Source organism: Caretta caretta, chromosome 7 (genome assembly GCF_965140235.1).
Source record: "Caretta caretta isolate rCarCar2 chromosome 7, rCarCar1.hap1, whole genome shotgun sequence".
Lineage (NCBI taxonomy): Eukaryota > Metazoa > Chordata > Testudines > Cheloniidae > Caretta > Caretta caretta.
In genome coordinates this window covers 49897253-49925173 of record NC_134212.1, presented here as the reverse complement: position 1 = coordinate 49925173, position 27921 = coordinate 49897253, and the positions used below count along the sequence as shown (strand labels likewise).

General features: G+C 43.4%; 1 protein-coding gene across 2 annotated transcripts in view; it reads left to right on the top strand.

Moving 5' to 3' along the window:
• RBM6 (RNA binding motif protein 6) overlaps positions 1–27921 on the top strand; it is a 146542-nt gene that overhangs the window by 21400 nt on the left and 97221 nt on the right. For both annotated transcript variants that reach the window (XM_075130641.1, XM_048856495.2), the window contains exons 3-5: positions 1642–2962; positions 3615–3704; positions 4914–4983. In XM_075130641.1, coding sequence (XP_074986742.1) covers positions 1642–2962; positions 3615–3704; positions 4914–4983 — 1481 coding nt within the window. The remainder of the gene's footprint in view (positions 1–1641; positions 2963–3614; positions 3705–4913; positions 4984–27921) is intronic.

The window sequence follows — 27921 nt, the reverse complement described above, 5'->3', positions numbered from 1 at the left end:
AAACTGGGAGGAGAGGTAGATACGCTGGAGGGTAGGGATAGGATACAGAGGGACCTAGACAAATTAGAGGATTGGGCCAAAAGAAATCTGATGAGGTTCAACAAGGACAAGTGCAGAGTCCTGCACTTAGGACGGAAGAATCCCATGCACCGCTACAGACTAGGGACTGAATGGCTAAGCAGCAGTTCTGCAGAAAAGGACCTAGGGATTACAGTGGACGAGAAGCTGGATATGAGTCAACAGTGTGCCCTTGTTGCCAAGAAGGCCAATGGCATTTTGGGATGTATAAGTAGCGGCATTGCCAGCAGATTGAGGGACGTGATCGTTCCCCTCTATTCAACGTTGGTGAGGCCTCATCTGGAGTACTGTGTCCAGTTTTGGGCCCCACACTACAAGAAGGATGTGGAAAAATTGGAAAGAGTCCAGCGGAGGGCAACAAAAATGATTAGGGGACTGGAACACATGACTTGTGAGGAGAGGCTGAGGGAAGTGGGATTGTTTAGTCTGCAGAAGAAAATAATGAGGGGGGATTTGGTAGCTGCTTTCAACTACCTGAAAGGAGGTTCCAAAGAGGATGGCTCTAGACTGTTCTCAGTGGTAGCAGATGACAGAACAAGGAGTAATGGTCTCAAGTTGCAGTGGGGGAGGTTTAAGTTGCATATTAGGAAAAACTTTTTCACTAGGAGGGTGGTGAAGCACTGGAATGCGTTACCTAGGGAGGTGGTGAAATCTCCTTCCTTAGAGGTTTTTAAGGTCAGGCTTGACAAAGCCCTGGCGTGGATGATTTAGTTGGGGATTGAGCAGGGGGTTGGACTAGATGACCTCCTGAGGTCCCTTCCAACCCTGATATTCTATGATTCTATGAAGTGGGTTTTAGCCCACAAAAGCTTATGTCCAAATAAATTTGTTAGTCTCTAAGGTGCCGCAAGGACTCCTCGTTGTTTTTGCTGATAACAGAGACTAACACAACTACCACTCTGAAACCCACCTCCTTGAGGAAAAAACCTCTTTCTGAGTCTCACTGTGCATAGAGAATTAGAGCCCATGGCTTTAGCAACATAAATTAGGTGCCGTTGCTGGGGAACTAGTATGACACAAGCAAGCTACACAGTTTTGAACACTTGACCTTTTCCTAGGAACCTCTGAGCACTCCCAAACTCTTACTGAAGTCAGCGTGAATTGAGAGTGCTCAGCATCTTGCAATATCAGGCCCTAGCAAAGAGGACAAACTATTACATAGCATACTAATTGAGATGACTAGGTAACCTCCACCTCATGACCATTTAGTAAGATAACCTTTTGTATCCGTGCTAAGAGAACCAAAGCAAAATGATGCTCAAGCAAATAGACCACTTCAGGGAGCCTCATCTGGCTCCCTAGCTGCATATAGTGCAGGGTTATGTGGATTGCTATCATCATTAACCCATTAATATTGCAGGTTTTCCCTGTTGAGTGCTTCTAGAAATTGTGGTGAAATGGAAGCATGCAAGTTTACTATTTCACATCTGTCGTATGCTGCCTCATCTTAGACTGCCAAACGTCAATGCCTTCTGTGGCTCTTAGAGCTTCGAGAAGAATGTTCTTCTGTGTAGAGCTCAGACTCTGAGCACTTTATGAATAATACTGTCTTTATTTCTACAGTGGGAGCCAAGAAGAAAGGTTTGCTCCCGGGTGGAACAGGGAATACCCTTCTTCCCTTGATAGTCTTGCTCAAGAAAGACACTCTGGCAACTTCTCTGGCAGAGAATCACTTCCTTTTGATATCCAGGCACTCTCAGGCCTTCTCAATCCTCAGTTTGCCAACAGAGAGGAAACTTCTTTCACCTATGGAGCTAGAGATGGACCTCGGAGTGATTTCAGAGGTGGGGAGGGTCATCATGATTTCAGGAGCAGAGACTTCCCACCTTCTGACTTTCAGAACAGAGACGACTCACAGTTGGACTTCAGGGGCCGGGAACCACCCTCTTCTGAGTTTAGGGGCAGGGAGATGTACTCTGGAGATTTCCAAGATAGGGAGGGGCCCTCTATGGACTTCAGGGGTGGGGATGTTTCTTCTATGGATTATAGAAATAGGGAGGCAAGCCGTATGAGCTATAGGGACAGGGAAGCTCATACCATGGACTATAGAGGCAGAGAGGACCTCCCATCAGACTTCAGGAGCAGGGGTTCATTTGATCTGGACTTCAGAGGTAGAGATGGAGCCCATTCAGACTTCAGGGCAAGGGACATGCCTGAGTTACACTATCGGGGCAGAGAGCATTCCTATTCAGATTTTAGAAACAGGGATGTACCTGACGTGGACTTCAGGGGCATGAGTACCTCTGATCTGGACTTTAGGGACAGGGAGACACAGCCTTCAGATTTCAGAAATAGGCACAAGTCTCGATCTGATCAGGATTTTAGGGGCAGAGACATTGCTCCTACTATGGACTTTACAGACAGGGAGATTCCCCCTGTAGATCAGAATCTTATAGATTTTAGGCGCAGTCAGTCTACTGTACCTTTAACAGACAGAGAGCGATCTGCCTTAAGCACAAACAAGAGAGAAGAGTCCACGCGTGATCTTATTCTAGACAGATCTCCCTTTGGCATCCAGAAAGGAGAGTTTCAACATTCAGAGCTGAGAACGAGAGGGGAAGAGTCCCTTGGAGTGGGTCTTGAAATTGAGTCTTCACTAGATTTCCAGAATAGCCGTGGGCCTCTTCAAGACCGAGATGAGCCACCTCAGACCTTTGCAAATGAGCAGCAGCTTTCTGGTACTGAACATCAAAGATCAGATTCTAGTCTTGTGCTAAAGGGCGAAGGTGGTCTGGATTTCCTCGGAAGACAAGATACTGATTACAGAAACATTGAGTACAGAGATGTAGATCACCGGCTGCCAGGGAGTCAGCTGTTTGATTATGAGCACGGCAAGTCCTTTACAGAAGGAAAACCCAGCAAAGATTCTAGGCAGGATCTTCAGGTATGTGGTTTTGTAAAAACTCTGAATGAGCCAAAACAGATCCTTCTTTATTTAAAGTATGAGAAAAAAGGAGGGGAGGGGTAGTGAAGGAGATTTCCGTCCATATCTTAGGGGTAGCAGTCTTATCCCTGTATAGGTCCTTCCCTGAATGCCTCCTCATCCTCTAGTTTTCTACCCCCACTCATTCCCTCTACACCACACATTTAATTTAGTCCAAAGTAATATCAAAATAAATAATTCAAGCTATTTTTTAAAATTTCCAAGTATCTCCTGCTTTTAGGAGCACAACAAAACTGTATGTTGGCTTGTCTCACTTTTCTTTAAAATCTTTTAGAGCCCATGATTTTTCCAGGAGTTTGGCCACTTCTTAGCAGTGACTGAGGGTTACTCTGAATGATATCGCATGTAGACAAGTATTTACTGGGACTAAACTGAAATTTCTTTGCAGAATCTAAATGCATTTGAAATAGCTCCAAGTTTGAAAGGCCACAACCAGCCAACATGGCTGCCCATCCCTAAAACATACTGTTGTTGTAAAGGGCTGTTGGAGCCATTCTGCTTATGAATTGTACCCTGCTTTATTTTGTTACTGTTTTATGTCTTACGGACAACTGTGTCTCAATTGTAAAACTATCTTGATTCTGAACTCAAGGACCAAGATTACAGGACCTGCCCCAAAGATGTGAAACCAAGCAAGCTCATTCGGCTAGGGGGAGTGCCTGAAACTGCCACAAAGGATGATGTAAGTGGGTTTTTTTAAATTCCTCCAGAGTTTCTCAAAATCTGTAGCAAAAATATGTAATATCCCAAATGTTGTAAGCAGTTCCCAGCATGGTCTGAAGAACAGAAGAGACTTTTAATTAGAGAAGAGCAACTTTTGTTTCTTTTAAACAAAAAATATAAGCAATTGCCAATCTAAAATGTATTTTCAGGCCTTTTGTGTCCAAGAGGTGGGCAGAGTGCGATTTACACCAGCTTATGATTTTTTCCACATGGAAATCCCAGGTTTTAGAGGTGACCACAGTGCTACTTTTTTCTTGTTGTTGAGACTTTGACTGCGAGTAATGTAGAGGTGACACTCTTGAGTGCTGATAGGTGGGGAAATGTAGTTCACTTTAGCTTGATTGCTTAAGCCTGTCTGGAGGGCCTAAGGCTTTTCACTTCCCTTTCTTTCAGGCTGCCTTATATTCCTGTATTACCTCATCTTTATTCACTTTGTAGCCAGAAAGGGAGTTAGTATGCAAGTGAGCTGCAGGCCGCTCCATGGGCAATAGCTGGGAGGTGCTAAAATAGTATCCTGGAGAGACAGAAAAAACATCTCGTACTACACTTGAGCTTAGTCAAAAAGCCAACACTGGTTGCTAGCCTTCCTCTGTGAGGTGGTAGAAAAAGTTACTTCCACAGAGCTCCAATAGTCAGCCCCAGGGTGTATCTCATGGCAGTTCCAGACTGTGAGCCTCTTGCAATGTAGTGCTCTTTAGTTTGGTTATGATTATCAGACTTCTTGAGAATTGTGCCTGAGAACTCCGGTGAGGAACTTACTGTGTCCTGAGATAGTGGGATGTTAGAGGAAATAAAGGCCCAAACAATCTCAAAGGTAACTATCAATCAGTGATTTTAATAGTAATAAATGGCCAGAGAAGTGATTGCAACACATTAAGAAGAAAACACTGAATGGAGAGGTCATTAAAACCTAAATAACTGAGCTCCATGCACCTGAATTCTGTAACGACAGTGTTTCTCTTTAAAAGGCAGTTCTCAGATGATAAGGAGACTCTGTGGGAAAATATGTCACTTTGTAATGGAGTTGGGAATCCAAAACCGACAGAAGTCTTATGAGAGTGTTAGAGAGAGGAAGTAGAGTACAGTAAAAGCTATCTTGCCTTGCTAAAGTAGCCTTGGTTTGGTGTGTGCTGTGGAACTGATGTGGACTCTTGGTTTGTCTCTCTAGATTCTCAACGCTTTCCGAGCGCCTGATGGGACACCTGTGAAAGACTTGCGCCTAAAAGATTATAGTTCAGGTGAGAGAGTTTTTTCAGTGCTTCTGGTCTTAGGGAGCTGGGGTGGGGTTATCAAGAGGCCTTTATCAGACTGGTGCTCACTTATTCTTTTTATTTAAATTGTTTGGTGCCATAATCCTAGGTAGTATGGCCTGAAAATACCTATTGAGTCATCTAAATACTAGTCTATATTCTTGCTGCCTTCAAGATTGATGGCATCAGTCATAGATTTGGTACTTCAGAGGTTAAGCACATGTACTACCTGTGCTCTAGCCATGTGTGAGTGACAGAAAGCACCTAAACTGTCTGATGAACTCCTTCAGGAGCAAAACCTGTATGCACAGTGGGCAATGTTTGTTCCCTATAGAGGTTACCTGTTAAATCTTTTTATTGGGCAGTCGGTCTTAACCATGAGGTGACTGCACTCTGGAAAAAATTCTATACAAATAGACTTCTCATGAGACCTTGCATCACTGACAAATGTTATTTTTGTAATCCCAAGCTATTGTAGTACATCATAGCTATGAAACACAGGTCAAAATGTAACTTTATATATATATGTGTGTGTGTGTGTGTGTCTATTTATATATATCTATATATATATATATCTATCTATAGACACACACACCAGACCCTTGCTAGAGCACACGTCTATATAGCGCGAATTCGCATATAATGCGGTCACGGCCATGGATCCCAAATTTAATTACTTTAATTGCAATTCATTTTAACGCGGTAGTGCATATGGATCCCAAATCCCACGTTGTAACGAGGGTCCGGTGTATATGTATGTATACACAAGTACCAGATTCTGGATTAGGATGGCTTTCCTCATATCAAAGGATGACTTTTTTTTCATCTTCCTGGTTCACTTTTTTGTGCTTCTGACATGTATTCACAAGACTTGCAGGGTTCCTTTCTAGGTGGAAAAAAAGGTGTCGAAACAAGGAAGTGCAATGGTAGGGAATGAGGGATGATTCCTGGGGATGTTGTTAGAATTACAATAGAAAGAAAATTCTGGATACAATGGGAAACCATCTGAAAGCATCTCTCCCTGCTCTGATGATACTGAACAGCTTCTGCTCCAAAGTGAATTTTTCATTTTACAAACCCTTAAAAGAGACTCTTGTGTTTTTATTTAAAAACAAACAAAAAAATGTAAAGTTTCTATGCTGGCCATTGCATTGTACCATTGCTGGTCTGGGTTACTTGCTGGATAGTTGTAATGCCTGGGGTCAATGCATTACTTATTTACAATTAAACCTGGAACAAAAGAGTATTTCACAAAGGGAAAGCTTTAATTACATTTTTGGTTCTGAGCAGCTGTCAAAGGAGTGCCTCCATCTTTCCTCAGTCCCTTGAACGAACGAATGTCCCATAGTGATGTCACCTGCTTTTGCCTAACAAGCAGGATTCACTGAGGATATGGGTAGTGCCTCTCTGCTCCCTTCCATCCTCCTTGAGTGTAACACAGCGTGGCTAACATCAAGCTTATGAAATTAATACAGTGCAACACCACAATTATCAAGCATTATATTTGTACACAGAGACAAGCTGGGTGGGGTAATATGTTTTGGTTTTTTTTTAACCTCATCCACCTTGTCTCTCTAATGTCTTGGACCAACACAGCTACAACACTGCATGTTTGTACATATACAGACATGGTTCTGTCTAATACTCTTTCTCAGGAGTATGATGTTCCTTCTCAGTAAAAAATGAATTCCAACCTGGGCTTCTCTTCACAAGTCTTGCACCTCCAATCAATTTGGATGTATGGTTAGGCTTTTGGTAGAGAGCTATTGCCCCACAGTTTCCAGAGGTGTCCAGATGTGGGCGGTAATGTCTGAAGCTGCATGCTGAGGCCTTAATGCCCACTGATGGTTATTCTTTAACCCAAGAAGTGCAAATTTCCCTTATACTCTGTAAATGAAATGTTCTGTTTCAGTTGTCATGTCATCATCTTAGCAAGAAATGTATTTCTGTTAATTTAAAATAGTAGTAAATACTTTTTTGGGGAGGGAAAGGGTTGACATTTTAAAAAGTAGCTTATGTTCTGTGGGCTACTTAAAATTGTTGCTTGACTCTGTGTCAGCTAGTTTGATTGGTCAGTAGCCCTGCTTCCTATTGACTTGTCTGCAGTAGTGCAGAATTATTCATAGTCCACATAACCATGCTTTAGCCAGATGCATTGTTTTGACAATCCAAAGATTTGAAATTCGATACAAAACAAAATATGTTGTTGTAACATGCCTGAGAATTTAAATACCAGTCAGGAATCTCAGAAGTTATGTAACTTATCACATCAGTAACTTTCCTTTGTGTATGTGTGTGACAACAAAGTAACTTTCTAAAAATGTGGAAAACATCTTTTCCTGATCAGGTAACTAAAAAGGTGAAAGCTTACTTAAACCCAACTTAAAAAAATTTGAGCTGAGAAACAGAAAAACTGAGCTCAAAGTTTAGTTTTTCTGAAAAGTTAAGTGTGTTTGGAAGTAGGAGCCCTGTTTGGAAGATTGGGACTCTACTACTGCGGTAATGGTGTGTGTGCTTAAATATGCATACAATCAAAGGCAACATCATGCTGCAAATTTCATCATGGAAGGTGCTAGGTAATACACCTATGCACACCAGCTATATTGATTATTTTGGTGAAAAAAAAGACAACATAGTTCAAAAGAGCTAGTGCTAAGTCCGTCTATGCGTGGGTAAGAGTGCAACGTCTGTGTCAACACAGCAAGAACTATATATTATTTTAATGTTATTAATGAGTCTAATTGTGCACTTCATGTTGGCAATGTGTCTTGGAGAGAAGGAGGACTGCAGATATTGGGGAAAGGAAGTGGCCAATAACTAACAACACTCAGTGTGGAATAAATGTCCCATAATTAGTGTTCAGAACAGTTTAATGACTGTTAAGCTCTTTTTATCATATGTAGGGCCCTACCAAATTCACTGTCCATTTTGGTCAATTTCACAGACATAGGATTTCAAAAATCATAAATTTCATGACTTCAGCTATTTAAATCTGAAATTTTATGGTGTTGTAATTGTAGGGGTCCTGACCCGAAAAGGAGTTTTGTGTGTGTGTGTGGAGGGGATTTGCGATGTCATTGTTGTGGGGGTTGTGGTACTGCTACCTTTACTTCTGGGCTGCTGCCTGCAGAGTTGGGCCCTCAGTCAGCAGCTACCACTCTTTGGCCGCCCAGCTCTGAAGGCAGCAGCACAGAAATAAGGTTGTGATGGTATGGTATTGCCACCCTTATTTCTGCACTGCTGCTGGCGGGGCGCTGTCTTCAGAGCTGGGTGCCCAGCCAACAGCCGCTGCACTCCGGCTGCCCAGTTCTGAAGGCAGCACAGAAGTCAGGGTGGCAATACTGTGACCCCCCTGCAACTCCCTTTTGGGTCAAGACCCCGAGTTTAAGAAACACTGCTCTCCCCCGTGAAATCTGTATAGTATAGGGTAAAAGCAAACAAGACCAGATTTCACAGGGGGAGACCAGATTTCATGGTCCGGGATGCGTTTTTCATGACTGTGAATTTGTTAGGGCCCTAATCTTATTTTATTACGCTGAGTCTTGCTGTGTGACTTTTTTCAAGACTAATTTGACAAAATGTGTTTTACAGTAGTTAGTCTTTCTCTGAGATTAGTAGCTTGATTAATTTATATAAGCCTATAAAGATGCATTTTTAACAATGATGCATGTGCATTAAGGGAAAAACGTTTTAATCTCTGCACTTGCTGATCTTTCAGTACTGTTTCTGACACAATGGTGCGTGATTTTGATGTGCATATGGGCTATCTACCCTTTAGACAGTTTGGCCTAAGAGGCATACAAACAGTAAAACAATTATCTGGGTTTAAAAAAAAGTAGAGAAACTAATCAAGAGAACTGGCTTAACTACTATATTATGAGTTCACCTGACTTTAACCCAAGCACCCAGGACATTCACAGATTTGTGTTAGACGTCTAATATTCAGACCAAATATGTTCTACCTTATGAGCTTCCATATGTTTACGTGGTTTAAGTTGGACCTCTAACTTTTGGGCTAATGCGTGTACCTACATGTTAGAGGTACCAAGAAAATTTGTTCGGACAGTTTTGGGTTTTTTTTGTATCCCCCCCCCACCATAATCATGTGTGATAATGTCATCAAAAATAAGTACATTAATAGTTTAGATTGTTGTCTCTTCCTCTGGCTGTACCTTTTTGGAGGGTATCAGTTGCCAGCTCAGTTAATGTCTTGAGAATGGTGTCTGTAGTGTTTTCTCAAGAGTTAGAAGCCATTTTGCTCTGTAACCCCTTCTTCTTGTTCTGATAAGTATGCATTCCCAGTCAGAGTGAAAGATGAGCTGCCTTTTTGGTAGATACTAGTGATTTGCTTATGAAAGCCTTGTGAGAAGTGGTTATGTAATTGACTAATAGCTCCCTTTTCTCCATTCAGAATAACTTGATCTCCAGTGGCCCAGCAGGGGTCAAGGTTTTCAAGGACACCTAACCTTGTGTGTTGTATGTGGTGGAGCTTTTAATCATGTGTGAAATGCCACTGGACCAGTTTTGTCATGTGCTTCGCTTCTTCCCATGTTACTTCCTGTAAATTTGACATGATGCTGCCACTGCCAGAAAAGTTTGAAGCTCTTCAAGGGATCTCACATGAACACAACTCTTCACTTTATAAACTTGCTTGTACTTTAAAACCCAGACATAGCTCCTCCAAACTTTTTTCTTCAATCTTTATTTCTATTTTTCTAGGTAGGGTTTAAACATAAAACAAAGAGACTGAGAAATGATCTTGTGTGTCCAGTGTGCACAGAATGTTCAGGATCACTGTATGTATGCCCTGCCCACCAGAGGGTGAGGAGCTGTCTTTATTTTGAAGGGCCTTTGGCTGCCTATTATGAGTCATGTTACTTTAAGAAACACTGCACCAGTATTTGCCAAATACAAAGACAAACCAAAGTTATGAATGAGAGCATGAGGTGGGCTATACTCCACCATCCTCAGCCTTCTGTTCAAGTGAATTGTTCCTCTGGAAACTCTCTGAGGTGGAAAGAGCTTGGAAGGGTCTGTTTTTCAACTGAGATTCGTGCTAGGGTTGGTACCGACGGTTGGGGAAGCTGTTTAGGGGAAATGAGCTTCAAGGAGAGGTTGCTGGTAGACCTGTGAGGATGTGCCAGCTTACTCTACGAGCGCATCTGGGGAGCCAAGAGGAGTTCTTCCCGGGCTGGGAGACCCTTGCGGAGGATGGACACATTGGCCGAGGTGGAGAACGGAGCGCCCAGAGAGGAGTCCCGTGAAGCGGAGCTGGAGGGATCAGGTGAGCCAGGGTGGAGGTAGTATTGGTAGAGGGAGAAGTGAGGTCTACAGCAGCCTATTTAAGTACATTTTAAATGATTTCTGCATAGAAATGTTGGGAAGCAGGGAGACTTGGGGTTTGAATGAATCCCCCCCTTTTTTTATCAAGGAGATCCTATAAATGTTTCCTTTGAGAACTTGTGGAAAGATGAAGTGAAGGGAAGTTCCTGAGGGCACTGTATAGTGAGAGCTGGGAATACCTTTTTAATTGGGTAGTAATACAGGGCTGACGGGTGCAGGGAGCGGGGCTGACTAGATTTGTATTAGAGGTAGGGAGCATCCCAGAAATGTATCTGAGGACAGGCACTGCTGTGGCAGACCTATGATCCTAAGGGCCCCTGTGTATTTGTGATGCAAGAACTGGACAAGGGTGTCATGGAAGGACTGAGCACCAGAGCTGGGGGGGATGGAGGGGACACTTGTGCCATGATACCAGAGGCATGATCTTAGTCTTCAGAGCAGGGGGAAGACAAGAGAGGTGTCATCCCTGCCAGTAGGAGGAGGAAGAGGGACCAGTTGAGTGCAAGTGTCCAATTGTGGAGGATAGGAAATTTGTATTGGCCAATAACAATAGTGCTGTGTAGGGAATTAATGGTATTACCTTACAATGTGCATGACCTCTTTTAGAAGCTGCTTGTTAATAGCAGCTGTTCTATTTTATTTTAATATTTTTGGAATAATTTTTGGTTTTGATGAGTGCCATCAGCACCAAAGACCATTTCCCATTACCTTTTTTCATAGGCGCTGAATCCTTTCCCTCTTTAACCCTTTTGTCTCATTTTTAGTGACTTTTGCAGCTCTTTCCCTTGTTTGTGTCCCTTGAGTACTGCTCTGTAGTCCAGTCAGCAAGGGAGTGATATTAACGTAGCCGCTTTCCTTCCCTGGAATCAAGCACGCCAATTTGTGTTTGATCTCCATAGCCCTGCAGAAATGGCCTGGCAGGTGGACAGTACGTGCACTGCCGCCGTGTCCTTGGCTCCATTCCACACCAGTTGTTTAACGCAGTTCTTCCTGGTACTTGACCCAGGAATTTAACTTCGCACTCATTCTGGCTACGCTTTGTCACATTGGAATCCCATTTACGTTTCAATTTGTAGGCTCCACAGGCAAACTAAAAAGGGGATTCTTCCTGGTGCAGTCTATCCCGTATATCAGAGCAGTGGATGGTTAGCGTCAGAAATATTTCAGTAGATGTCTGTTAAAATTTAAAATTGTGTTCTATATGTAAGGCTTATTCACTTGGTAAGAGCTCGTGGTAGGTCTAGTAGTTAACACCTTGTCAGTGGGGATTTTATATATTTCTTTCTTGGACTGAGCATCCCCACGTTGGGTCATAAGCTCTCCATTTTCCTCATCCAGGGAGCATGCGAAGGGAGAGTGGTCTCTCTCTACATTAAAGTAGAGCTCTTGCTTGTTATGTCCTGAGGACTTTGTTGTCCCTTCACTTTGGCGTACTCTTTTCCAATATAACCTAATCCCAGATCCCTCATAGCAGCCATGATTGTAGTTGGAGGGACATGGCAGCTTCCTTAAACTGCTGCCTTGCATTATCACAGCCTGCCGGTGCTGGTGAAATTGCACAAGGCATTGCTGCACTTTCCTGTCCCACCACCTCTCAAAGGCTCCAAGTACCACCACTCTGACACTGCTAGCCCCACAATACCCATATTTGCAAGCTCACATACCCTACATAGCATCGCAAGGCAAGATGATGGTCTGGGTAGTGGGGATTGTTTGGGAGGAGGTGGGGGGCAGGATCATACTAAACTGAAGCCTTTTGTTGTTTCCTTTCAGGAGTGACTCGACCCCCTCAGGCTAATCCTCTGGAAGTGTGGATTTGTGGCCACACAGTGGTGACCTCATTGTGGAAGAGGGGTTGGTGCCATCCATATGGAGCACGATTAGGGATAGACCCCATCAGGGCTCATGTATCGTGGTTGGGTACGAAGGACATGCTATGGGATGAGTTGTTGTCTCTAATACAGTCTGTCGTGCAGAGGGGTGTTTTGCCTGATGTGATAATTATACACTTAGGGGAAAATGACTTGGCTCACCAATCAAGGCTGGGCTTAATCAAGAGCATGAAAAATGACCTTACAACGTTGTGTTCAATGTTTCCCAAGACAAAGATTGTGTGGTCCACTCTACTGCCTAGGACATGGCCAGTGTTAGACAAACCCCCAGGAGTTGTAGAGAAGTCCAGGAAGATGATTATTAAGGAACTCTCCAAATTTTGCAGCATGTTTGGGATCTCAGTTTTAAGGCATGACCAGATTATGTATTCTTCCCCAGAGCTGTTCAGCCCAGATGGTGTTCACCTGTCAGAGATCGGGGAAGGTATTTTCAATGCCAGCCTACGAGAAGCAATTGAATCTTGTTTGTAGCCAGCTAGAGTGGCCAGGACCAAAGCATTGGTCCTTGCTGAACAGTAATACTGGCTCTTGTTGGTCCTTCCAGCTGGATGGACAATTGGCTTTTGACAAGTCTGCTGTAGTAGTCCACCTCTTTCCAGTAGAAGGCATTCCCTGGGACTTTATCCTCACCCAGGGAGGTGTCTGGGAGGTAGGCAATGGATTGTTGATAGACTCTGTGCAGAGGTACTTGACTAACTGATTAGCCCTGCTACAGAGAACGATTTATACAACAACCCTGAAATGCAGCAGCAGACAAGGCTGTCCATAAAACACTGTCACAGCTTTTTGCGACACGTTTTTGGAATACAGCTGTGCTCAACCTTTTCACCTCCCCAGCACAAAATCTGAAACTTCCTATTCCCTTCATGAGTCAGCAGTCTGCCTGCATTAACATTTCTTATTGAATTAGTTTCTTTCCTACATGAGTTAGTAAAAATCTCCCATCACAGATCATTTGATAAGTATGAGATGATAAAGTGTTTAGTAGCATTTTAATTCAGGGCTCCTGTTCTGCCCCCATTTTGCCTCATAAGCAGCTTCCAACCCTCTTATGGAATTTTTTATTGATGGTCCCTGCTCTTTATTAGAATCTGGGATATTCTGTGTATATACTGTTGTAATATTTTGTGCTTAATAAAGCTGAAACGTACAACCTTTCAATATTGTGGCTTTTTTCCCCTCCCACGGGATCAAGTCTTTAGGCTGTGACCCTTCACAGCAAGGAGAAGTGTTGTCCCTTTCAGGGTACTTAGCAGCTTTGACTGTTTTAGTCCCTCTAGGCTGAAGGGGTTGGGGCTTCTCCAGTGAAGGGGCAAGAGGGGTCAACCCCTCTTGCCTCTTTGGACTGGGTCATTTCTGCATGCCCTCTCTCAAAGGATGCACTGGTTGTAGTTTAAGGATAAAATTGTTTTAATCTGTATGATATGTTATGTTTGCCTTCATATTTCTAAAAGTTTTTGGTATCTCTTTTGGCATCAGTGCCTTTCTGTTGGTGCAGCATTGTTGTTTATTGTATTTTGAAAAGGAGTACTTGTGGCACCTTAGAGACTAACCAATTTATTTGAGCATGAGCTTTCGTGAGCTACAGCTCACTTCATCGGATGCATACAGTGGAAACTGCAGTAGACATTATATACACACAGAGACCATGAAACAATACCCCCTCCCACCCCACTGTCCTGCTGGTAATAGCTTACCTAAAGTGATCATCAAGTTGGGCCATTTCCAGCACAAATCCAGGTTTTCTCACCCTCCACCCCCTCCCCACCCCCTCACCCCACAAACTCACTCTCTTGCTGGTAATAGCCCATCCAGAGTGACCACTCTCTTCACAATGTGTGTGATGATCAAGGTGGGCCATTTCCTGCACAAATCCAGGTTCTCTCACCCCCTCACCCCCCTCCAAAAACCACACACACAAACTGTATGTGTATGGGTGGGGGGGTGAGAGAACCTGGATTTGTGCTGGAAATGGCCCACCTTGATTATCATGCACATTGTAGGGAGAGTGGTCACTTTTGATAAGCTATTACCAGCAGGAGAGTGAGTTTGTGTGTGTGGTTTTTTGGAGGGGGGTGAGGGAGTGAGAGAACCTGGATTTGTGCTGGAAATGACCCACCTTGATTATCATACACATTGTGAAGAGAGTGGTCACTTTGGATGGGCTATTACCAGCAGGAGAGTGAGTTTGTGTGGGGGGGGGGCGGAGGGTGAGAAAACCTGGATATGTGCTGGAAATGGCCCAACTTGATGATCACTTTAGATAAGCTATTACCAGCAGGACAGTGGGGTGGGAGGGGGTATTGTTTCATGGTCTCTGTGGGTATATAATATCTACTGCAGTTTCCACTGTATGCATCTGATGAAGTGAGCTGTAGCTCACGAAAGCTCATGCTCAAATAAATTGGTTAGTCTCTAAGGTGCCACAAGTACTCCTTTTCTTTTTGCAAAGACAGACTAACACGGCTGTTACTCTGAAACCTGTCATTGTATTTTGAGTGTGTGTGGTGCTACCCTTTCAGTACAGAGCGGGCAGTAACTTATTTATCATTAATAAAGTGGTAGATTTTTACCTTGCCAAGAGTTTATGGTTTTGTATTCTCAGTCTACAGTGGTTGGGAAATAGGACCTGGTTTATTTACTTTTTTATATTTTATTGATTTTCCTTTCCTCCAAAATAAGGGAAGAACAGAAAAGAAGGCAAAGGAATAGAAAGAGAAAGGATTGGGAGAGGAGCAAAGGGGGTGTATGGAGGGAACTAGGGAGCAACATCTCAGTTTTTGGGTTTTGGACAAGGTTCTGTTATAACCTATCATCCAATACCAGGAAACAATCTTTTCTGCCCCTGCCCTTCCATCCAACTCTTCATGGCTTTAAAGAAGTCTATCTTATTTACATATGACTTATGTAGCACACAGGTTTAGCAGAGAAATTCATATAAACCCAGAATTACATCAAATGCTAAGCACTTTTTTCCTGTATATTCTGAATTCTAGTCCCACCAAGAATCATCAGCTGCTGACATTTCAGCATGTACTATACTAGTGATTCCCTGTTAGAATTGGTGTGGTTTGGGTAAAAGATGGTTTGATATGTTTCACAATATTTAATGGTTTTATGTTTTTTTAACCAGTTTATTTTACTATTTAAAAATAAAATGTATGAGCGTTGCGATATTGTGTTTATAATTGGGCGTCCCATGTACTGGATAAATAAGTTCATCTGGGATGAGTTGGTATGGGGTTGCCCCATGATAAATGTGAGATCATTGTGCATTAGTGTTAGAAGCTGATTATCTGCCGTGGGATTGGACTTCAGGACCTGCAAAGGCCAGGGGCCAGGTAGGTCTTAAATTCAGAACTTTATCCTGGTGGTTAGGATTATGTGCCAAATGTTTGTTTTTTTGTTTTAGCTTATCAAGTCCCCTTTAATGTATCATCACATCACCTGAACCCTCTTCGGGAAGAAAACTTTAACATGGGGATGGAAAAAAAATTAATTTGTGTAGACATTATTTACACAGAGTGTATTATACCTTAGCAAAGATTAGGAGCACAGAATTTATTTCCTCAGTTATATAGTAAGTGAACTTAGTGGCTCAGGCAGTGCTGCCATTTACATAGTCTTAAATGCGTACTATTGTGCATCTCTTCCAGTAACAATAGTGTTTTGAACTCCTGCATATTTATGCAGAACTCATCACAGCAGGAGTTGATCCTGTCTGAATTTATGTTCGTGAAGTCTAATGCAATACTTCTAAAAGTTGTTGTTTTTTGGACGGAGGGAGAGAAAAAAGTTAACAAAATAAAATAGCTTGTTACGGTGGTTCATTGGTCTGGGAGGTTTCTCTGCATCAGTACAAATATCTGCCTGAAGTGTTGCTATATCAAAGGTAATATAAAATTAGGATTTATTGAAGACTTCTTCTAAAAACTCGGTTTTTTCTTCAGGTACCTTCAGTATTTTTTGTCCTGATCTTCTCTCTACCATACCAGCCTCTTCACTCCCAGGCACACGCTATGTTAGTATTGTTGGTTTAAGTTCGTCCATTCCCAAATGCCTCAAACCACTGACTGTTTGCACTGGTAATGCTAATATGATCCTGTGACAGATCTGTGTTCTCAGAAAAATCTGCTCACTGTGTAAAATACTGGTGTAGAATTGTTGAAATTATAGCCTGCTGTAAATGTTCTCGTACTGGTATCTAGATGACAGCAGAATAAGAGGAAGTTTTTAATTAGCACTTTTATTTTTTAGTTCAGTGTATTGGCCAGAAATTTTTTTTAACTGACAAGTTATATTAGGATACAGTTGAAGTTAAATGTGTCTAACTTGCTTCCAAATCCACATTTTAAGATCCCTAACTGTTAGCAGAATATATAACTTACAAATATGCTTTGAAACCAAAGAGTTAAATGTTAGAATTCCTATTTTACTACATGGTAAAGAGCAAGTTCAGGGTTCTCTGTTTCCCCAGCAAGAGTTGACCTTGCTACAGAAGTTTAAACTCAGGGTTTGCCTACATACAGGTTGCACTGGTTTAAATTAAATGTGTTTAAAATAAAGTTAAGCTGGTGCAAACCCTTGTATGGACACCTATAGCAGTTGAACCCTCACTTCTATTGGTTTAGCTAGCATCTGCAAATTACAGGTACTGTGAGTCGCCATACACACACTTCCACCAGTTTAATTAAATTGGCTTGAAACCTGTAGTTAAACTGATGCAACTTTGTGTGTAGACAGAGTTGTAGATTTGGAATGTACAAAGCCTTGTGGCTCAAATAATGAAAATTAAAATATCTTTGCTTGTCTATGTACATGTTCCGCTGCTGCTGTTACTCTGTTTTACCATTTGTTAAAAGCATTTCAGTCCAGTTTATGGCTGGATATTTTCAAAAATGCCAAATGGTGCCCAAATTCCTTAGACTCCCTTGAAAATCTTAACCATACAGCTGTAATCGTTTATGATTATTTTTGGACTATAAGCATATGACTATGAAGAGCTGCATTAACCTCTGGGGTCTAATGTGTAAATTTAAAATAAATTTAGAATGAGGGGTGCTACTTCGTTCTCAGTTCCCCCTTTTGTAATTAGTATTGCTGAGGTCTGAGTGAGACTGAAGTGTGATGCAGAGCCTAGGCACTTGGAGGACATTAAGGTAACAGGTATATTTGTCGTAATTTGTTTAGCTTTCGTCATTTAACCGTTTGATAGACCTAAGCACTTATATGTTCTTGGTAGATTACAGATAACACGAACAACCAGTTTGCTGATGTGGTTATTGAATTCTGCTTATCCAGCTCATTAAATACAGTTGCATGTGGTGAGGAGTAAAATGAGCTGGAAGCAATGTTGAGTGCTCTTGTCCTCTTTAATCTAGTGAGAGAGTTGGCTCTAAAATGTGGTGATCTGTTTGTTTGTTGTGGATTCGTTTTGCTAAATCAGTGTGGTGGCCTTTCCCCCCTGCCCGTTTATCCCCCACAGCTGGGATTGGCCAGTTCATGGGCCATGCAGAGGTGCCATTAGCTGCCGTTTCATTTGGTGCCTTGTTGAAGATACCCAAGAGGGGGGAGAATGCAACATAGAGTGGGAGTGTGGCTGGGCCTGTCGCTCTGGTGAAGGAGGTGCCGCTTGACTTTCTGGACATCCTCTGATTCATATCTCTGGTTCTGAGATGCCTTAGTGGGGCCTTCCTTGTGGATTGTGGCCTTGACGTCTGGAATAACAGCAGGGAAGTTTCGTCACCCTTTTCCCCTCAGATCTAGGGGACAAAAGCAACAGGTGATCTCCAATCCTATTCAGGATGAGTGTGACTGGGGAATTTCATCTTCATCTGCATGGACTTGGTGACGACATGCCTCAGGCAACTGAGACCGGGTCCAGGTATCACAGTCCTTGAGTAAGCTGCTCTTGGATTGGTAGAAAAATCTATAGCTCCAAAGGTATTTGGGATGTACAAAGTGGATTTAACAAAGTTTGAATTTTAGGAGTTGCCAGGTTCTGTGTTTGTTACCCATACTGGAGCTTCAGCAAGTGCAGATCACAAAGCTGTTGGTCCATTGTAGGCTTGCCTCTTCCACAGATTGGAGGAGAGGGAGCTTGGCTCTTAGGATGCAAACTACCATCCTCCTGACCCTCCAGCGATGTCCCAGCTGGTGGGGAGATGGCAGTCGGGCTGAGCTGGAGCAGCACTGTCATGGTTGCCCAGGGCAGCAGCTGCTCTGCCACCCCAGCAGTGTGCAAGGATACAATGAAAGGATCAGATACCTCCACTTCCCTGCCTGGCTATTGTGGAAGGGGCAGCTGGGCTGGTCCAGTCACCTTAGTGTGGCAGCTCCTGGTAATATTCACGATGTCCTTAAAGGGGCAGACATTCCACTTCCCCTGTCTGACTGATGGGAAAATCAGGCAGGAGCTGCCCCTAAAATTAGGTGACTGCCTACGGAATCTGTTCCTAACATCCCCCTTGCTCTTGCACAGTCTCATCACAATGGGTGACCTTGTGGTGCTTGCAGGATTCCCTGATTATTGCCTGGGGATTTGTGGTTCAGAGGCATCTTAAAGGTTGGTTGCGATTGAAGATCCCAGGTGTCACATGATTCAGATTCTTTTGATCTGGTTCAGGCCTTACCAAGCACATGTGCTAGCCGTTGCAAAGCTGTTTTCTTCAACGTGTCATTCGTGGCTGCCTTTTTTGGGTGCCTTTGGGCAAGTGAGATCCTAGCAGTGTCTGCTAATGATAGTTCAGTTATGTGTCTGGTCTGGAATGACCTCCATTGGGGCCTGGGATCTGCGGTGCTGACTCCAAATTGATGGGGCTGGCAGAGGATCCCAGACTTTAAGGGAATGTGATGACGAAAGGATTTGCTTTCCTTGTGTGTATTCCAGGCTTTCCAGCTATCCTGTGGGAGCCATTAGTTTATTCATGGAGACGTGAAGTACTTGACCAGATTCCATTTCCCTCTGGTGCTAAAATGGGAATTATATTTCTGGGCTGAAAACTAGGTGTCTGTGATTCCGTCTCTTTTGGAAGAGGGGCAGCTGCTTCTGAGGCCGCGTTAGGTTGCAATGCACCTGCAATTCAGTCTATAGGCCATTGGCAGTCAGACTGCAACCTCCGCCCTCAGGCTGGGGGATGCTGCCTTCAGGAAGGGAAGGATAGAACTGTTGTCCTGTTAAATATGGTGGTATTTTTGTTATCCTTGCAGGGAATGATGGAGCATCTCGGCCTGACGTTTGGATAATCGGCCGCAGTGTTATTCGTTGGGCCCACAAGCGGGCCACCAGCAGTCGAAATGGTTCCTAGTTGGGCTTTGGACGCGAAGCCATTCATGTGTTCTGGCATGCAGGGAAGGCATACTGTGGGACCAGCTGCATTCTTTAGCAGCTCACTCTTGCCCACTGCAGATTCTTATTGTGCATCTCGGTGAAAATGGCCTAGTGATAGCCACTGTTGTTATCTTAGTACTCAAGATAAAAAGGGATGTGCTTCTCATTGTTGAAGTAGGTTAAGCTGGTGTGGTCCGAGATGCTCCAGAAGCAGATTTGGCCAGGAGCCACCAAAATCACTGGGATTGAGTGGGCCAGAAAGGGTGTGAATAGGGAGGTAGCAAAGTTCCTTCAGGAAATGGGGGGCTCGATCACCCATCGGGAGATTTGCTATATGGGCCGTAACATATACAGGAAAGATGGTGTGGAGCTGTCTGCCGAGAGCTTAGACATATTTTTGGCAGACCTAAAAGGGTGGATTGGGCATTTTCTTTCCACTCTGTGGGCAGGGGGGAAAGTGAGGAAAATCCATGCTTATTGCTGATGTGCCCTGCAGCAGGCGGCTGATAACAGGGGCCGGTTTCCAGGTGCCAAACCTGGGTACAGGGATGGGAGCTGTTGTGGAAAGCAATAATTGGGAGCTGCGCTGGACTGTTAGTGCTGGAGATTTGGTAAGGGGTGGTGTTTCTTAACCCCTCTGACGCTGATGTTTAATAATAAAGTTGCGGTGTGTGCTTTAACCGTACATTTGTGTGCTATGTCGTCTTTACTACAGCCAAATCCAAGCTCAGACATCTGGACTGAGGAATGCAGCCCATCTCAACACAACAGGGACTGTAGCCTGGAAAGCAGGGACTCTGGAAAGGGTTTAGGGGTCATAGCAGACATGTAACTGAACATGAACTCCCAGTGCGATGCTCTGGCAGAAAGGGCTGATATGATCCGGGGATGTATAAGTGTAGGGTGACCAGATGTCCCGTTTTTAAGGGACAATCTCATTTTTTGGGACTTTTTCTTATATAGAAAGAACAGGAGTACTTGTGGCACCTTAGAGACTAACAAATTTATTAGAGCATAAGCTTTCGTGGGCTACAGCCCACTTCATCGGATGCATAGAATGGAACATATAGTAAGAGGATATACACATACATACAGAGAAGGTGGAAGTTGTCATACAAACTGTAAGCGGCTAATTAAGCAAAAAGAAAAGGAGTACTAGTGGCACCTTAAAGAGACTAACCAATTTATTTGAGCATAAGCTTTCGTGAGCTACAGCTCACTTCATCGGATGCTGTAGCTCACGAAAGTTTATGCTCAAATAAATTGGTTAGTCTCTAAGGTGCCACTAGTACTCCTTTTTGCGAATACAAACTAACACGGCTGCTACTCTGAAACCTGTAATTAATTAAGATGAGCTATTATCAGCAGGAGAGAAAAAAACTTTTGTAGTGATAATCAAGATGGCCCATTCAGACAGTTGACAACAAGAAGGTGTGAGGATACTTAACATGGGGAAATAGATTCAATATGTGTAATGACCCAGCCACTCCCAAACTAGATACTGGACTGAATCCTTCGCCTCCCCTTGAGTATATGGGATGCCTGGGTGATCAGCATTTGAGAGCCAGGCTGGACCATTAGCTACTGGCTGGTTTGGGCTGGGAGCACTGTTTCTTACCTCTTCTATGTTGCTGTTTCTTAGTTAATAAAGTTGCGACCTAAGCTTTAACCATCTGGTTGCGTGCTGCGTCTTATATACTGGCAGTGTCTGAGGCAAGGAGAGTCTTTAGAAGGTGCATCCAAAATTAACAGACTGGCTGAGAATCTGAGTTTCTGCGTTGCGTGACTTATGCTGACAGTGTGTGTCCTATGTTAGAAATCCAGATTTATGGAGTGGTTTTTAAGTTTGTTTTTGTCATTTCCAAAGCATTGTTTTAGAGGATGTTTAGATTATTACAAAAAAGTCTGTGTTTTAAGTTGTGACTGGTAGAAATTTGTAAAAGCACCTAGGCTCCAAGATATCAAAGTCAGTTTTGAAAAGAAAACTAAAGTCAGTTTTGAAAAGAAAACTTAAGTCCCATTGACAGTCAATGGGGTGTTGGCTTGTAAGTGCCTAAGTTAGTGTTGAAAGTGACCTCATTGCAGATTAAGCAGTGAGGGCTGTTGGTTGGCTTGTTGGAAAAGATGTGTGCCCCTCTAAGGGCTAGAGTGACTTTCTGCTGCAGGCCAGGTCAGCATGAAGAGAGCGGGGGACTGTATTAGGTCCATGCTGGTGCAGGAAAAGCCCTCTTTTACCTGGACATGTGGGGTTGAGGCTCCCAGCACATGATTTTAGTTCTCGCTCATTCAGGATCGGGGTAGCAGCGGCAGTTGCCCGGCTGGGTCTGGGGATAGGGCAATTCAGGCAATTGGGCATTTTCGTTCTGAAATGTACAGAACGTACATGAGACCCCATGTGGGAATCAGTGTTAATTTTCCATTGTGTTCTCATTCCAGATGCTGGTGGACGGGCCAGGCAGACGGTGGTCTGGATCTGCGGGCACACTATTGTTGATTGGGCGCATAGGCGGACTTCCAGTTTGGCTGGAGGTCCGCAGCTGGGCCTCAGTGGTGAAGCAGTCCTGAGCTGGCATGGGAGGAGGGGCATGTTATGGGACGAACTGATGCCCCTTCTGCACACTTTGGGGGCCCATGGGCAGGCTCCAGATATAATTGTGGTTCACCTTGGGGAAAATGATTTGGGAATGTGTAAAGGGGTAGACCTAATGATCAGAGCTAAGAGGGACTTGGGGCAGATCCTTGAACTTTTCCCAGGAGTAAAAATGGTGTGGTCGGACATGCTGCAACGCAGGGTGTGGGATGGAGCTTTGAAGCCCCCCCGGGTTGACAAGGCTAGGAGGTATGTGAATAGGGAGGTGGCCAAATTCATGGCTGGCATAGGGGGGTTGGTAATTTCGCATCCAGCCATAGCATACAGGGCACCAGAATTATTCAGGGAGGATGGGGTCTACCTGTCAGATTTGGGAGCTGACATATTTTTGGCTGATATTAAAGAGGGCATTAGGAGATGTCTGGGAACCCAGCTAGGTGTTCGGGGGAGACAGTCAAGCTAATTGCTGGTGTCTCCTTGTGGCAGATGTCCAGTGCAGGTACTCTGGTGGAAAGGGATACAGTGATCAGATAAAATGGATTGGTAAAGGATTTAAAGGAGGTATTCTTTAAAGGAGCAGAAATGGGAGTGTGGGGCTCCTATGACTGGTACGGCAGGGAGCGAACCCCCTTCCTGTGTAGCCCCCCCTACCCTTCATTCGAGGGGGGGGGGATGGTGAAGTCCCAGCAGCGGGTTGGCTGGGGACGAGGGTGGATAAGGAGGAGGGCTGATGGAAGCCCCTTAAGTATATATTGAAATGATTATGGACTTATCTGCACTGTACACTTTTTTCTACCAGCTACTCCCAGATGTTTATGAATAAAATTGAGGCCTAATTAAACCACATCCAGTGTCTCCTGTCCTCCTTCTGGCATAGTTGGACAATAACCTTACCACAAACTAAGTGGTGATGGCCTTGGTCTGGCTTACTGGAAAATATGTGCTCCCTTCACGGGCTAGAGAGCCAGGAAGTGACTTTCTGCTGCAGACCAGGTTAGTGTGGGGACTCAGACCTATCCCCCTCATCCACCAGGGACCAGCAGAAGGGAGATTGCATAGGTGCATGCCAGTGCTGGAAAAGTCCTCTTTTACCTGGACTAAGTGAAGGAGCTATACTAGTGGCGAGATACTGGGTATTGTCAGCATCTGCTGTGGGCATTGCCTTAGTTGCTTCTTCCTCGGGGGGGCTGGGAAGGAATTTTTCCCTCAACTCCAGATTGGCCAAGGTGCAGTGGAGGGTTTTTTGCCTTCCTGACAGCAGGTTTGCAGGGGCTTTGTTGGGGCAAACATGAAAAGGAAATAGGCTATGAAGTTGCAACCCGTATTTTAAACGTGGCGGATGTCCAGTGTAGGTACTCTCTAGGGATACAATGACCAGATACATGGATTGGTAAAACATTTAAAGGAGATATTCTTTAAAGGAGCAGAAACGGGAGTTCAGGTCTCCTATGACTGGTATGGCAGGGAACCAACTCTCCCTTCTTTATAGCCCCCTTAACCCACATTCGATGGGGGGATGGTGAGGTCCCAGGATGGGTAAGGTGGACGGCCAACGGAAGACCCCAGGGTATATATTGAAAGGATTATGGGATTACCTGCACTGTACACTTTTATCTGCCAGCTACTCCCAGACATTTAAGAATAAAGTTAAACCACATCCAGTGTCTTCCTTCTGGCATAAATGGACAATGGGATTTAGATGCTTTTGAAAAATTTACATGATGTTAAATACGACTTAGTGCCTAGAGTTGATAACGTTGTGGTCAGTGTTAACTCTTTTAAAACCGCTACTTTTCCAGTCTACACTAGGTGTAAAATAGGGTTTAATTTGCTAGTTAAAATGCATCTGCTATGGGCTAACACATTAAAACCTGGCCATTTTTTCTAGTCTGGACGTGCCCTGAGGCTATTGGCAGTCTCACTTTGGAAGGTCTCTAGTTCAACTTTGGAAATAAGGCTGCTGAGGGAGGAGGCAGTGTCACATTTTGGTAGTTTGTCATACTTGACTAAAATGAAGCAGGTTTTAGTAAAATTGATCCAAAATTTGGGGCCATCAAAAATGCCTCTTGTTACTTCTCTAGTTACTACTTCACAACTAACTTACACTGTTTTTAAGTATTTGTGCCAATGTTAATCAAGGCAGTTTTCTAATAATTGGGACGAACGGGGTTTATTCTAAAAAATCTCTTTTCACTCCTGTCTTTCTACGATGCTCTTTATAGTGGATTTAAAGTTCAAAATAGCATGATTTTTTCTTTGCAAATGTCATCTATCTCATGTAAGGAAATAATCTGAGTTGGTTAAAGGGGAGACTCAATTTAAGATGTACTTGAGATAAATTTCCTTACCTACATTACAGATAACATCTTGGGTTATTAAAGCCTAAAACATTTTAAAATTCCAAGTTACTCTTCACTACATACCCTGGCTTACTTTGTCTATTTTAGTTTTGACACTGAGAATCAGCGAATTCAGTTTCACTCTCATCGTAGTCCATTTCACTTTCAAATTCTCCAAATATTTGAGGTTTGAAACAGTTTGGTTGAAATTAAAAAAAATGATTAATCTTAAATTTCATAAAGATCATAAATCTAAATTTTGACCAAATTAGAGGATTGTGTCTTTAACACTATAGTTAGTGATATGCCAAATAGACACTGAAAGTTTTCATGTGTCACTCTTAAACAGATATGACTTTAAGAAATTTGTTTAATAAGCTTTACTGAATTCTGTGGACCCAAAGATATAAAAATGAGAATACAAAGAAAGGTACTAAAATATCGCTAAACCCAGAACTCATCCATAATATCCAATAAACCAATGGAAGATTAAAGGATTAGAGCTCAATCTTGTGCACTGTATTAGATATTTATTTCTAGCATTGCAGATGTTGAGGAATGGTTTCATCTTATGTTTGAGAGCCAAACATCTCCTGTCTGTAAGTCTAGAAGGTGGAATGGATTCAGTGGTCTGTATGAAGGTTAAGTAGTACTTTTACAATGTTAATGAGTTATTTCAATGGCTAAAGTTAATAGTACTTCCTGGTATATATCTGCATACTTAGTAACATTTGCTGATTTAAAAAATTAAATGGCATGCTTTAATGCCTGTGCAAGCATTTTCTTGCCAAATGACTATTACAAATTCAGAAGAAGCTTTTGTCACTTGGAAATTAGTGTCAAACTTTTGCCTAACCTTTTATCCTCACTTTAGTGGACAAGTTTTTCTGAAGTGTATTTAAAAGTTTGAATTAAGATTTCTAGGCGATTGGGGTTTCCTTTGGTATTGGAGGAGACTATTCCTTAGTCATGACTCCCTGATCCCAAACTCCTGCTGCATGGATTCCTTCACTGGCTTGCTCTCACCGCCACTCTCATTGGGGCTCTTTCATTCCATAGGGTTCTAGATTGGTGGCAAGCGTGAGTGCCTGGAAACTTAAGGAGCGTGGCTTCGTGCAGGCTACACACCTGTCCTTCCTAGTAAGAGATCACTCCTGCCTGGGCCCTAATTCTCCCATGAGAGAATGGTGCTGGGGAAATTGAGCTAAATCCCTTGCCTCCAGAGGCACCAACTTTGAGAGTTCCCGGGTGGGGGTGCTCAGCTCCTGCCCCAGGCCCGTATGCTGGGAAGAATTCTTCAGCAGAGAGAAAAGCCAGGCATTCCAAAAAACCTGCTTCATATTTAAATGAACCATTAGCGGCTACTGTGATAGCAGCCTAGAACTGCCCTCTTCCCTTCTGATTAGACCTAAGATGGTCTTTACAATGCTTCCTCCTCCCCCTAGTTCTAATCTGTGGGTGAAAGATCAAGTCAAGACAACTTTGGATTTTATCATGTGATCTTAACACAGACTATTGCATGTGAACATAATTTTTTCACGTTCAAACAGGCCATGGCATGGGTCTGCTGTGACTGTGCTGCTGCTCTACTTTTATTGGCCATCTTTGATTTTAGCACTTCAAAAAATGTCTCCACTCCCCGAGTCTTGGGTTTTCATTTTGAGTTTGATGCTCTGGGTACAACAGTTAATGTATAGAGTCAGGCAATTACCAGATCTAATTGATTGGTGCCTTTCTCGGGGACGTGGAAGGAATCCCATAGCTTTGTTGCATCCCTGTCAGCCTGTGTTTCTAGCTTATAGCTATTTATGCAGATTGACTGGAACACACTGCACCCTTTCTTCTGGCTTTGTCAGAAAGGATGCTCCTGCATTTGATTTTATTGTGCTTTTGGCCAGGGGCAATCTCCTTAGTCAGATGCTAATGCTGTTCGGCATAGTTCATAACACTAAGCATGCCTATCATATTGGGGGCAGGGCAGAGACAGAAAACTCAGCTGTTGAGCTGTAGCTCACGAAAGCTCATGCTCAAATAAATTGGTTAGTCTCTAAGGTGCCACAAGTACTCCTTTTCTTTTTGCGAATACAGACTAACACGGCTGTTACTCTGAAACCCTTTCCCTTGCTGATCTTTGTTAGCAGTCTGAAACGTCGCACTCCTGACTTTACTTGCTCTGTTCTTTTTTGTGACTAATTTAGTACCTTCTGCACATGGGTGACTTGTAGAGGATCACCCCAAATGCTTCTGACATGATTTCAGTTCTCATGGCCTTTCGCCAACTGAACATCTGGTCTGGAGCTTTCTCTGGGCACAGCTTGGATATCCTAGGGCTGCACCACGCTGTTTTCAGTTCCCCATTTTTTTTTTTTTTACCGCAAGGATGCAAGAGGGAGGGAGAGCTAACAGCAGGTGAATCAAAATTCTTCCAGAGTTGCCGAGTTTTCCCTCCCCTGTGTCCCGCTTTACTGGACACTTGTATGTTTTCCACTTTCCTTTTCTCGAGATTACAATCTACCTCTTTAAGTTTCTCCATTTAGTGTATTTGAAATGGCTCTTATCTCTGCAGCATACATTCTTCCAAATGTTGGGAGTTCTTTACATTGTTATCACTGGCATGGGCTTCTGTTTTTGACATCCTTCCCCTAGTCTCAGTCAGATCTGTTGTGTGGAGCCAAAGCCAGAGAGGTGCTGAGCACCTGCAGCGCCCGTTAGCTTTACAGGAATTTGAATCAGGATTGGGCCAATAGGGAGGCAAAAACATGAGGTAAACGTAGTGCAATCTTGCTTCCTGTCAGTAGACACAGTCTACTTTATATACATATACAGATTAGACATCCGACATCCTGGTCTTGGCTCTCTGATTACAGCAACTCTCTGAAATGCTTTCCAACAGGCTGAATCAGGACTTGGTTAAGTGCTTGCAAATGCCATTCTTGCAGCCCTTTTTGAAAGAGGTGTGTGTGTGTGTGATTGTGGGGTTCTGGATTTGAACACGATAAAAAATGTATCACGTAAGCCACAACGCTATGCAGTGAACAATTAAACCAGAGTCTGCTCTGAATGCAAAGTAGTTTCCCAGTGAGGGGCAGCAATGCTTCTTCTTAGTGACTCTCCTTTTCAGAGCCCTGCCTCTTCTTAGGAGCAAAGAACTTTTTCCCCTGCAAGGTGCCCTGATGCAACTGAGGCATTGCAGAACAGAATTGATACTCCAGGAATATCTGGCTTAATTTGTTTTCTGTTCCTCCTCTCACCTTGGGTGTCTCTTCTAGTGCCTGATCTTATGTCTGCAATTCCAGGTGCTTGCTATATATTGTGTACGATACTGGTTCCATTCTGCTTTTGTGCTGTGCCAGCCTAGATTTCATTCACCGAGTTAAATCCCAAACTGCAATTTTTATCTGAATTGCATTTGCACAGTATGGTGGATGATTG